This window comes from Talpa europaea, assembly GCF_964194135.1.
Source record: "Talpa europaea genome assembly, chromosome: 11".
Lineage (NCBI taxonomy): Eukaryota > Metazoa > Chordata > Mammalia > Eulipotyphla > Talpidae > Talpa > Talpa europaea.
In genome coordinates, this window is record NC_140078.1 from 19,571,063 (window position 1) to 19,584,734 (window position 13,672).

The following is a 13,672-nucleotide window of genomic DNA, read 5'->3' on the forward strand; positions in this document are numbered from 1 at the left end:
AACCCACCCCTCCCATCCCAGCCTAGGTCTTTCCAAATGCTTTCCCAGCATCCTCCACTGACCCCTTTCCACTTCCCCCCTTCAGTTCTCTTGCTCCCCACAGGTCTGGGTTGAGACAGGAGAAGGTGCCCACAGCAGCTGGCGGGGTGCAGGGAGAAGGCTGGTGTGGAGGGAGGAGAATTCTGACCAGGCGCCCCCCTCCCTAGCCTATTGTCTAAGTCTGCCAGCCCGCCAGCCAGCTGATGTCCTGGGTCCCTGACACCAGCTGGCCAGCCCTACCCCCACCCCAGCACTCCCTTCTCCCCAGTTCCTCCTTGTCACTCAGCCTCCACCCCCACTCCTGCAGCCTAGAAAGACTCAGGGTGTGACCAGAAGGTCTGAGCTTTTGTCCCCCAAATCCTAGGCTGATTTGCATTCCTTTAACAATTTGCACACACTATTCATTTGTGGAGGGCTAGGCTGCTGTGCTTATTTTATTTGAGTGGAGTTTTGAAATTTGTTTTTGGGTGTTCCCTTTTAACTTTTCAGCATTTCCTTATTCTAGGATTTGGGCCAAGAGACTGTGCCACTCTGAGCCTCAGTTTTGTCATCTGTAAAATGGGGACAATAACTTCTCTCCTACCTACAGTTATTGTGAAGATTAAATAGAAGAACTCATGCAATGTACCTGGCTCACAAGCACATTGTGTGCTCAACAAATGATAGCTGTTATTATTTAAACATGTAATCATCATCATCCGAATGTCCTCCAGAGCCAGCTGTTAAAACCTGTGGTATCCAATGAGGTAGCCACTAGACATATGTGGCTATTTAAATGAAAATTAATTCAAATTAAATTAAATTGGAGCTTTGGTTCCTCAGTCACACTAGACACATTTTTTAAATTTTTTTTTGCATAGAAGAACTGGGTGTAAGCCAGAGGTATGGGGGTTAAGAAGACTCACCAGAGATGGAGTGGGAAGCAGAACAGGTGAATTAACTGAAATACATTGCTTGGGGGAGCAGCAGATGAGACAGGAGAGGTCATATCTGGGTTAGCTCCCTGCCATATGTGGGTTAGCTCCCTGCCGGGGATGAACTCAGGCCATATGGGTGATAGCGTTGAGACTCAACCCCTAAGCCACCAGGAATACCCCCCTACCCCCGGCCACATTTCACATGTGCAATAGTCACCTGTTCTGGTGACTGTTTTACTGAGCAGCACAGACACAGAACCCATTATGGAAGAAACTTGCATTAATACTGTGCTGATTCAAGCCCTCTAGTTCCCCATAACTTTTTGCCCTTCCTCCCCACCCCAGGACTCTTCTTTCTACAGTCTTTCTCCCCCGCCCTCACCAAGGTAATGACCTTGGTGAGTAGGTGTTCTTTTGTTCTCTGCACCTGGGCCGGAGGATAGAGAACAGGTGTGGAGCTGTGCCCTGGAGCATCGAAGGGGTGGGCAAAATTGTCCTTGTTGTAAAGCAAACAGCTGCACCCAACTCTGCCCCTGTCACCTGCAGGATCCTCCCTGGCCAGACAAGGATGAGGGAGGGAAGGTACCGGAGCTGCAGGTCCTGTCGCCCCCACCTCCCAGAGGCGGTTTCAAGTCACACAACGTGTCTGGGCCTGAGATGAGTGGTTTCCAGCACAGCTGACACCTGGGGAAGGTGCCAGATGGGAGGCATAGAGTGGAGGGGAAGTTAGCAAACTCTCAAAGCTAAGGCTCTGCTGCACCAGAGATTAAAAGGCTCTAAGTGATCACATTCAGACTATTTCAAACTATACACAACCACGCTGGCCCCATTTCACCTCTGGAGTTGAACAGCCAAGGCACATGTCCGTATCCATGTGACTGTTTATTGGCTTCCCAAAATTAACAGCCCCAAACCTGAACTCCTGCTTTTGCCCCCAGGGATGTATCTGCTCATCCCATAGCTGTCCCCCTCTCAGCACAGGACCACCCCATCCTTCCAGTTGTCCCACCCTTTGAGTCATTCTTTTTTTTTAAGATTTATTTATTCATGCATACAAGAACCGGGGTACAGGCCACATGCGTGGGAGAGTGAGAAGATTCACCAGAGAGAGAGTAGGGAGCAGAACAGGCAGACTACTGAAATACACTGCTGAGGGGAGCAAGGGGCGAGGCAGGAAAGGTCTGCTGCACCGTGTGGGATTATGGCCAGCCGGTGGGGATCGAACCCGCACTACAGAGGCTGCAGACAGCTTCACTGCACTGCGTTCAATGGCCTGCACCGAGGAGGCCCACCTTTGAGTCATTCTTGACCCTTCTCTTCTGACCCTTCTGCAAATCCTATTGACTCCACTTTCATAATGTAGCTCCAGACCAACACCTTCTCAGTATCCCTCCTGCCTGCTACCACTCTCACCCCAACCAGGATTACAGTGGCAGCTTACTGGGGCCTAATAAACCTGATTTACCTGGCCTTGGTCCCCTTGCCCAGCCACATACAGACGTCCTTTGTTTGCGTGTACACTCCTGCCTCAGGGCCTTTGTTCCCGCTGCTTTCCACCAGGAGCCACTCTTCTGTCACACAGCTTCTGGCACCTCTCCTGTGTTCTTCAGCCTCAAAAATGTAAATGCTCCTTTCAGAAGAGACTTTATTTGCCAACTTACGTAAAATAGATTGTGTTGTTTTTCCTAAGAGCACCTATCATAGCACATGTTGCCCACTTCCAGCCATTGTCCTTGTCCCCTTGGCAGTTCCATGAGCAGGGGCTTTGTCTGTTTGGTTCACAGCTCTGGCCCCCTGCTCAGGACAGTGCCTGGCACATAACAGGTGCTCAGGGAAGAAAGGTTCACAGGCTATGTGCCAGACACTGTGCTCTATACCTAATACAGTTCTTCTTCCAATACCCACAGCCCTAAGGCCGGTACAGTTCTCTGACTTTGCAGATGGGAAAGAGGCTTGGAGGCAACAACTTGCCCACACTAGTAACAGACTTATTCAAAGTACAGCAGGTCTTCAAATGACATCATTTTCTTATAATGTTAATGAGAAAAAAATAATCAATTCCCAGTTGAGGTCACTGTCTGTGTGGATTTTGCATGTTCTCCCCATGGATTTCCTCTGGGTACTTAGCTTTTCTTCCATATCCCAAAGATGTGCACGTTAGGTTCATTGGTGTGTCCCAGTTCCAGTCTGAGTGTGTGTGCACATGTGCATGTGTGTGTGTGCCCTGCAATGGAGGGGCAACCCGTCCAGGGTTGGGTCCCACCTTTCACCCTGCAATGATGTATAAGGGAAACAAATTTACCATAGGCTAATTGAATAAATAAGAGTTAAGTTTCTGTGGCATATTTCTGGTCACAGAGACATCACCAAACTTTTAAATAAAGAACCAAACACTTCTAATCTTATACAATAATTTGTATTCATTCATTTTCCAACCTACTTATTCCACCTCAGTGTCTCTGATGGCTGGAGACTATCCCAGTAGCTCAGAGACCCAACCCTGCAAACCACCCCTCTCTGCTCAAGTCCCTTTTCCCTGCAGCCTGAACCAGCTGGAAGAAGGAATATTGTTGATGATGTGAAAAGCTCTTTGGAGGAGGCAGGTAAAGAAGAGAAGGGGTGGAGATCCAAGATATGGGTAGAGGCCACACAAGGTAGGACTTTGTAGGTTCTAGAGGGCAGCCTGAATTTCATTTTAAGTACACTGAGAGGTCTTGGAGATATTCATTAATCTTGGTTTTAATTTTTTTAATCAAGGAAAATTTTTTAATTTTTTTTAATCAAGGAAAATCATAGAGAGCACAAATTGTAATTGTGAACTTTCTCAACCTAAACACACCTATGTGACAGCTGAGCATCCAGGTGAAGAATCAGAACATCACCCACCTTCAGAAGTCCTCCTGGAATGCCAGCCTAGTTACTAGACCAAGGGTCACCTCTATCCTGACTTCTAACAGCAGTGATTAGTTTTACCTATCCTAAGGACCTTACATATAAATGGAATCACACAGTATATACTCTTCTGTGTCTTAGTTATTTCATTTAATGTTATGTGAGATTCAGCATTATGTGAGTGTCTGTACAGCAATAGTTTATTCATTGTCATGCTATAGAATGTAGCTATGGGGCCACCCCCGGTGGCGGGGCGGTTGAGCGCTGGGTTGCGAAGCTGCCCACAGCCTCTGCAGCGCCGGTTCGATCCCCGGCTGCTCCCCGGCCATCAGAGGAGGGTCCCACATGGCGCGCAGACCTCTCCTGCTGCCCGCTGCTCCCCTCAGCAGTGTACTTCGGTCCTTCTGCCTGCTCTGCTCCCCGCTCTGGCTCTGGTGAATTCTCTCACCCTCCCACGCTTCTGACTGTACCCACTGCTTGTATAAATAAATAAATAAATCTTTAAAAAAATGTAGCTATGGCACAAAACAATGAATACATCACAATTTATCTATTCTCCTGTTGACACCTGAGAACTATCTGGTTTGGACTTTTGTAAATAATGTTTCTATAAACAATTGTGCACATGTCTTTTCATCACATGTATAAGCATCCAGCAGAAAAGCTGGATCATAGGAAAAGCATATGTTTAACTTTAGCAGATAATATTTTCCTAAGTGTTTAAGTTTGCTCTACCAGAGTATGAGAGAACATGAAAGTTTTAGGCAGAGAGTACTCAATCAGTGTCCTAGTCAACCATCTATGCTATCAAATGTTTGTTGAGTGACTAAGTGAAAACACATGTTGAAATGGGAGCTCATTCTGACGGGGCTGACTGAACAACCCCCCTCCCCCACCAAGGGACACTCTGTCATCAGATACCATCCTGGGCCCAAAGATCAGCCATAAATATGAAAGTACGTGGAGGATTTTAAACTGTATGCCAGTGGGAAGGGTGGTGGGGTCTGTGTTCAGTATTAGGGAACTTGTATTTCTTGCAAGGACCAGGTTACCTGGAGAAATGGAGGTGAAGGATAACAAGTAGGCAGGACTTTAAGGCTTATTCATCTCTAGGTCTAAGGAAGGCCCGGGAAACACTTTGGGCAGAGGCCTGGAGAACAGAGTGATAGTTGAAGAAAACCAAGTGTGTGGATGTGTGATAAAAAAAATTGGATTCTAGACTCAGTCACTAACCAGCTATGAGAACAGGCAGGATCAAATCACTCAACCCCTGTAAGCCTCAGTCTTCGCATCTCAGAGGTAGAAGATGATAGCACTCAACCGAACTGGGCTGTTAACCATGCTTTGCTTTGAGCTTTGTGCACAGCACCAGGCTCATGAGGAACATTTATCAATGCTGTTCTCACAAAGTGTTTCTGTTTGGCTGGAGAAAAGGCAGAGTGTGCAGAAGGTGAAGGTGAGTGAGGTGTGAGAAGTCCTGAACACCTTGCTGAGCTTAAGTTGTTTCTGTCAGGCAATAGGGAGTCAGTTTGGATTTGTAAAAGAGGCTGGAGAGTGGCCAGGAAAACTAAATCAGAGATGAGTTGTGGTCAGAGCCTTTGATTACAGAGGACAGTGAAGGGAGAATCTTTGAGGCAGGGAAGTCAATTAGGAGATTGTTGCAGGATGCAGTGGACATTTCTGCAGTTATGATACATAATGAAACATCTAAAGGGAGAATTTAAAAAAAGAAGAGGTGATGAGAACCTCATGCTCTTGTGTGGAAGTCAGTCTGAGGGGGACGACATGGATTCCAGTGACATTTAGTAATGGAGTCAAGGAGCAGACTATTGGGTATTGGAGGAGCCAGACTCTGTATCCCTGCCTGCGGGGCAGGAGACACGCTGCTTTGGGGTAGCATCCATTGCTCCACTTGAACACTTCTGAGTCTTATGAATTTATTTATCCATCAGGGAGCAATATACCATATTTTCATATGTAAATTTGGAAATGTTTAAAAGAAATGTTAATACACATTGGTAGGGTATGTGAGCATGCTCACATACTACTGGTTGAAATATGATGCAGTAAAACTGAAACTATTGCTGTTATTTGATCAAATATTACCATTTTGAAAAATCTATTCTAAAAATCAGAAAAGAGAAATGACTGAGACACAATGATGTTCAATAGGCATGTGATAGAAAAAAATCAAACAGAAAAAATCAAAACAGAAGCAGCCTAATGACTATTCATATCAGATCCTACCCAAAGTGCAATATTATGCAACTATCCATTAAAGCAATGTTTATTAATAATTTCTAGCATGGAAAATTGCTGATGTATATCATAGTAAATAAAGAAAAATTGCAGGATGCAAAATGCATTAACAGTATAATCTCAGTTATATACATATATCCATGAAAAGAAAAAAAAATGTACAGTAAAATGATGAGAGCAATTTATTTCTCTGTGTTAAGAACTGAGTGGTTTTCATTTTCTTCCCAATCTTGTTGGGTAGTATACAAATGCCTTGCCATGAGTATTGCTCACATTCCTCTCATAATCATAAACAATAATGAATTTTAATAATATAACCAGTGGCCAAGAAACTCAATTTGTTCCTCTCTCCTTCTGGGAGTCCTTTGGCTCCTCAGCCTCCTGTGGAGAAAAAGCCTTGCTTATTAGAAAAGTAGTAGTCATGCCAAATATTTTGCTGGCAAACAGATAGGCTTTCTAAAGTGCCACGGGCATTTCAGTTTCCTGTTTACACAACAAGCACCATACACCTTTAAATCGCTTTCCCTCACTGACTGTCATCTGGCTGGGCTTTGTGTTTATAGTTCTAAGCGGAAGGGGCATGGCCAGGGCAGATGGCAGGCACCAAGCCACCCATCTTTATCCTCCTCATCTCTAGTTAAAGAAAAACTATCACTTGTTTTCAACAAGAAAGAGCCAGGACCCTTGAAACTATTTCCTTAGGTCTCTCAAGTCTGTAATTCTTTTAGGAGCTTGTGAAAACAATATTAGAATTAAATCCTGTCATCTGAGACTAAACTGCTGATTTGGACAAACTTTATGGTAAGGGCCTCCTGGTGGTGCAGTGGGTTGAGCACTGCTCTGTGGAGCTGTCCACAGCCTCTGCAGTGCGGGTTCAATTCCTGGCCAGCCAGGAAAATACCCACATGGAGAATTCCTGATACTTTGTCTACTTGTTCTTTAATTACTGAGGAGTATAGAAACCTTCAAGTATAATTAAAGATTTATCTATTTTTTTTCCTTTCAGTCTTAGTTTTTCTTCATTTATTTTGAAGGTCTGCGGTTAGATGCATATATATTTAGGTTTGCTATGTCTCCTTAATGAACCGACCCTTTCATTAGAATGGGGAAATAAATGACAAATGATAAATGGGTTATGTGCCACGAAGAGGCGTATGGTATTATAAGAATGAATATAAGCAGTTCTGACAGGAGGTTTAGGGAGGGATTCCTTGAGGTAGTCCCAGATGAGCTGTTATCTGAAGGGTGTGTAGGAGTGAAGTGGGGGTTGCTTATGTGGACGAAGGAACACAATTCTCAGAGGTGAGGCTCAGAGCCCTGGTACATACTGGGACTCAAAAGGACTGACTGACTAGCATGATAGTGATGGAGATGTGGCCAGAGGAATCATGTCTGACTTGGCAAGGTGGGACACAGTGAGTGAGTCTTCAGGAAGTGGAAGGCATTTTTCTTTACCTCCACCTCTGGAGGGCAGTCTTTGTGGTTTCAGATCAACAGGCATATGAAAAAATGTTCAACAGCCTTTATAACCTCGAACCTTGTTAATCAGCAAGGCCTGTGTGTATGTGTTGCTAAATTAGTTTCTTGCTTTAGATGATTGTTGACAGTAGCCTACCTTAAGAACTACTAAGCTAAGGACTAGTTTTTTGTTTTGTTTTGTTTTTTTACATTTTAAAAGGACAGGCTTATTAGGAAAAGGAAAAAGAAAAAGAGAAGCACCTGCATAGTCACAGTGGGCAGGAGACCTGCTGCTGCTGTTTTGCAAGGGGAGAAGGTTTGTGAAAAGAAACACCTGCATAGACACAGGCAGGCAGGAAAGCTCTCAGGGCTAGTTTCTTACTAAATGTTTGATGAATGATTTCATGCTTGTTGACCTGAACATAATGGCTGAATATTCTAAGTGCAGCCTTTTTGACTGGGCAACCACTTCAAAGTATGTGGTCTTGGGCAGGTTAATTATCCTGCCTCTCTCCCTTCCTCCCATTATCCTCCCTTCCTTCCTGACTTAATTCAGCAAACATGTCTTAAATGTTTGCATGATAATAATATTTAAAATGTTGCATAGTTGTTATATCACAGATAGCCAAGTACTGAGAGAAGGCAAGGTAGTATATACCAGGATTCAGATGATAATGGAATTCATGAAGAATTTTTTTTGGTTTTTTTCAGTTAACAATATGTCTTGGATGTCTTGGCAACCTTTCATTAATACTTTTTTACAAGTTGGATATTGTTCTCTATAGTTATTTCACTATTTCTTCATGAAGAACATTCAAGCTAATTCTAATTTTTGTTCTTAAAAATAATTCTGACATAAACTTCCTTCCTATGCACTTTTTTTGTGCACATGAGCAAATGTTCTTTGGGATGGAGACCCACAAGTAGGATTTTTTTAATCTAATGCCAGAAATATGGCAACTCATTGGTGTTTTCCTAATTACTAGAGAGGTTGAGCAGCTTTTAAAAATAATTATCAGCTTTCAGATTTTTTGACTGTGTTTTATCTATTCATTCTCTGTCCATTTTTCTATCAAATTATCTTTTGTTGGTTTGTAGTTCTTTATTTATTCTGAATACTGATTCTTCATTACATATGTTGCAAATATTTTATCCAGTCTTGCTTGTAAAAGACAAGCAAAGTTAAAAGAACTTTATGGTATCTGCACATAGAGGAGTTTGGGGCTTTTAATTTCTTGTTTTAATTTTAATGTTTTTGAGTTTGGGGGAGGCAAAATAGTTCAGAGTAGCTTAAGGAACCGGGTCCAAAATCAGAAGTTCCGGGGGCCTCCCTGGTGGCGCAAGGGGTTAAGCACCGCACTATGAAGCAATCCTCAGCCTCTGCAGCATGCAGCACGAGTTCGATCCTCAGCTGGCCAGGGAGCAACCCACATGGTGAGGCAGACCTGTCTCACCCGCTGCTCCCCTCAGCAGTGTACTTCGGTCAATCTACCTGTTCTGTTCCCCACTCTGTCTCTGGTGAATCCTCTCACCCCCCTGCATCTCTGGCCTGTACCCCAGCTCTTGTTTGCATAAATAAATAAATCTTTAAAAAAAATAACAGAAATTCTTAGATTCCAGTTCCATCCCTCCTTTTTTGTTATCAGTAACCAGTGGGCAAGATGGGTGCTAGGAAAGCCTTTTTCTGCATGTTTGGAAAAGAGAAAGAAATAACTCTCTCCTTTATGAGCACTAACTGTGTGGAGTGTATAAAAATAGCACCTAGGCACGATAAAGTGCTCAATTATGCCAGCTAATAGTTATTAAGATTCTGATAATAGCATTTTAGGTACTTGGAACACTGTAGGCCAAAAAGGCACTATCCAAAGACCTGCAAAAAGGGAAACAGGCCCTAACCTGGAGAACTCAGGTGAGACATTGGCCCCTCCCCTAGGTCCCGCCCCCTAGAACTCCAACCCCCTCACCCGCCTCCCGGCTCCAGGGCACAGACCCACCACCGCCCGACGCTCAGCGCCAGAAGAGCGGGCCGTGCGCGTGACAGACGCGCGTGACGCAAGGGGGCGGGTCAAAGGAGTAGGACGGGCCCGGATAGGACAGGAAGTTCGCACGGAAGGGGTGGGGCAGGTCAGGAGGCGGGGTTTAGCGGCCGCTCGTCCTAGGGCCGGGCTTCCGCGTGCGTTGGTCTGGCGGACGGGAGCGCGCGCGGCGGGGGCGTGCCCAGAGGGCGGGGCGGGGCCAAGCGGGGGGCGGGGCGGCGCGCGGCCTAACGGCGGCGGTGGCGGCAGCTGCATTGGCGGCCGGGGCGGGCGAGCGAGGCGGCTACAGGTCCCGCGGTGGCTCCTGCGGGGGACCCGGGCCTCGAGAGGAGGCGGGAGGCGCGCGGCAGCGGCGCTCGGCGATGGTGGGCGTCCCTGGAGGGGCCGCCTTCCAGCGTAAGTGGGGTGGGAAGGCGGGCGGCTGAGGGGGGCGTGTGAGGGGCCTTCGGCTACGCAGGCGCCGGTTCCCGAGGCCCCCGGCGCGAGGCCGGGCGGGGAAACTGAGGCCCGAAGCGGGGCGCGGGATCCAAGGTCAAGCCGCGGTCTGGGCCTTCCTGGGTTCCTCAGGCCGCCGCGCCGCGTCCTGTGCCTCCCGGAGGTTTCAGGGCTCACGGTGCGAGCCAAACGGTGGGACCCGCGGCCTCGAAGCCCAGGCCCGGCCGCGTCCATGGAACTTGCCCGCGGGCAGGGATTGTTTGGTTTTTCCGGCGCTGGAGCCACTAAGTCCGACCCCAGGGGACGCATCGCACACGTCCGATTTCGAGGGGCATGTGGCCGAGCGCGGAGGAGGGGTGGGGGGCCCCTGTGAGTGGCCTGTGGAGTGCACTGAGGAGCCGACTGCCCAGGCTCCTAGACCAGGCGGGGGTCGCACCGGCGGTGACCTTACATAGTTTTCCGAGCCTCAGTTTGCTCATCTGCAAAGTGGGGCCGTGAAGAGAATCTCCAGCCCCCGCTGGGTTTTTTGAGGCCACTAGAAAGCTTGGCACAGACTTTGGCACATGCACAAGCGTGAAAACTGTCATTATTGTAATTGCTAATAAACCTCGTGTAGTGTGAACCTCACTCGGAAAAGCCCTAAATTGGGCTCTGGTTGTGTAATGATTTTGGTCTTCAGTTTGTTCTGCCCTGAATTCTGTCCGGTTTTTCTTACCTCCATTATCTTCAGTCCAGCATTTATCTAGCGTACCTCCTAGAATTGTGAGATCCTTGGGGGAGGTTGGGGTCTGTTAATAACAACAATAAAAGTTTAATTATTTCTCTTTACAATAATAGCCAGCAGTTTTTGAGCACCAGGCATTTTGCATTCTATTCATTTAATATTTATTAAATCATCTATTAAGTTAAAAGTATCATTCTTGGCCCTGGAAATAGAGCAACAAACTAGGTAGACCCATATTGGGTGGTGGCGTGGTCATGGGACTTTGAGTTATTTGGGGCGGGGGTGGGGGGGAGGAGACGTGGTAAATGAGGAAAGCGATAAATCCATCTTGCATGTTTTCTCCTCTCCTTTAATATTTGTCAGGGTGCAAATAAGACTTTGAGTATACCCATTTTGCAGAGGAGCAAATTGAAGAACGGAAGGGTCCCTGCGAGTCTAGCCTCAGCCAGTATTCTTCAACACATAAAAGGGAGGTTTACACAGCCTCTCTTTGTTTTATAGTCATTAAATACTGGGTTCGAGAATTTTGAAGTAGATGCATGCAGCCGGTGTCTCTTTATAGTCAAGTCTGTAGTTGCTGCTTTTGATGGTTTGATCCATTCCTCTTGGAGTTTATAACTGAAGAGAAAGAGATGAGGCTTTAGGTCTGACAAAGGTGCACCATCTCAGTAAAGTCAAAGAGCATTTTATCTGAATTTAAATTTTTATGTCAGAACCTTTTATACAGTTTTTAGTTTAATATATGCTTCAAAGTACAATTTTTGGTCTATTATGTAACTTTAATTTTTTTAGTGTTCCTAAGGGAATTGTATATTACATTTCCTAGGCAGTATGCTTAGCTTTTTCTTTTAATCTGGAAGCATATATTAAATTGCATTAAAATTAAAATATTGAGAGAATTTTTTCACTGAGGTTCTCCTAATACAGTTATATTCAACATTGACCATCTGCTAAGCATCAGGCCCTGTGCTGACGTTTGGATTACAAAGATAAATAAGAGCAGACTCTTGCCTCTGGAAGCTCACCTATAATCATGATTGGCCAGTGTTTGTAACTGAAGAACTGGGGAGAGAGAATATATATAAGCTCAGAGTCCCTGGGGGAAGTAGTCTAGAGCAATGGTCTCCATTGTTTTTAGTGTTCTTCCCATCAGTAAATAGGGGTGCATATGCACACATGTTCTATGAATGTTTGTTTTAAATTACAATTTTAGTGTTGACTGTACTCTGTATTATGTACATTTTATTATGTGTAAAAATAGATGTTATACCAAAGGATGAGCTAAAACAAATATAGAAGTTCCAGTATCTCCTTTCCGCACTCCAGTGTGTGAATAATAATTATACTTCCTGGGGAAGAGTGGTTTTGTAGTGGGACCTCTCCCTCAACCCTGTAGGTCTGTTGAAATTCAGTTCTGGAGTTGTGCCTAGGTTGAAACCTTGGGGCCCAATTTTTTTTTTTTTAAAGATTTATTTATTTATTTATACAAGCACTGGGTGTAGTCATAAGCGCGGGAGGGTGAGAGAATTCACCAGAGCCAGAGCGGGGAGCAGCAGGCAGAAGGACCGAAGTACACTGCTGAGGGGAGCAGGGGGCGGCAGGAGAGGTCTGCATGCCATGTGGGACCCTCCTCCGGTGGCCGGAAGCAGCCGGGATCTAACCGGCACCGCAGAGGCTGTGGGCAGCTTCGCAACCCAACTTTCAACCGCTACGCCACAGGGGAGGATCGGGGCCCAATTCTTAATAGCTTTTAGAATTGTTGCATGTTACGTGGCTTTTTGTTTATTTTCTTCATCTGTAAAGTTAAGATAAAATTCTTCATTTGCCGTTTTATTCTGATGATTGATAACATATTATTATAATGTATATGTTAATATATGTAAATAATTAACTGTGCTTGACACATTCTTCCGTGCTGTTAGTGACTGAGGATGCATGCAAAACTCAGTATCTCACACTATAGTGAAATTCAGGACGTCCAGGTACATGGATAATGATAAAGTGCTTTACATGTTCTAAGCAAAGGCTTTTGGGGATGCAGAGGAAGCATGACTAATTGTTCTTCTACAGTCCTATAAGATTCAGATAGGGAGATAACATTTGAACCAGGCCTAGGAAAGAGGGGCTTTTTTAGAAGTGGTGGACCTTATTGACTGAGGTTATATAGTGGAAGTTGGTGAGTCATACTCCAGATCTGGACCTGCAGGAACCTGGTTGAAGCTTATATACCTTGTGAATAAGTTAATAGTGAGTTCTGATTGGAGTTGTGCCTGGCAGGAATCAGATGGCAAGGAAGCCTGTTCCAGAACTTTCACAGAACTATAGCTCTTTCCTGTCTGTTAGCAGCTGCCTTTTTCTGCCTTCTGAGTTATCTAAGAATATAAACTTGTAAACTGTAAGCTCCTTGAGGGTATGATAGTATCTATATCTTTGTAATTTATTTTGCCTATTAAGTGGAAAGTCTATAAGCATTTGGAAAGGTTCATAAATCATTGGCCTGTAAAAGAATTCTGAACAGTTAACAAGTGAAATAGCAATGACCATACTTAGTAGTGAATACTTGCTTATAGATATTTTATGATAGAATGGCCCCATGCATCTCAAAAGGGGTGAAAATTGTCATGTTTAGTAACTCCTTATCTGGTACTTATCCACCAGGATGATAGGTGCAATGTTAAAGTGTACCAGAAAGACTTCTCAGAGGTTCATCAGGTGCCTTCCATTTGCTCCTCTAGATTCACTCCATCCTTTCCCATCCTTGGAGTATTGCTTTGAACTTTACTCAGTGGTAAAGATTACTTCAAATCCTTCGAAGGCTAATGAGGGAGAGTTCCTGGTTATTGTTTCTGCTTTGGTAAGCTTGCCAAGGAGAAGGGCCTCCCTCACTAGCACTGTACTGACTGATCGCACAC

General features: G+C 45.1%; 1 protein-coding gene across 2 annotated transcripts in view; it reads left to right on the forward strand.

Annotated features, from left to right (window-relative positions):
- Positions 1-9,963: 9,963 nt before the first annotated feature.
- Positions 9,964-13,672, forward strand: part of CBFA2T2 (CBFA2/RUNX1 partner transcriptional co-repressor 2) — a gene marked incomplete at both ends in the record, with an annotated part of 99,432 nt that continues 95,723 nt past the window's right edge. For both annotated transcript variants that reach the window (XM_084247550.1, XM_084247551.1), the window contains one exon: positions 9,964-9,997. In XM_084247550.1, coding sequence (XP_084103676.1) covers positions 9,964-9,997 — 34 coding nt within the window. The remainder of the gene's footprint in view (positions 9,998-13,672) is intronic.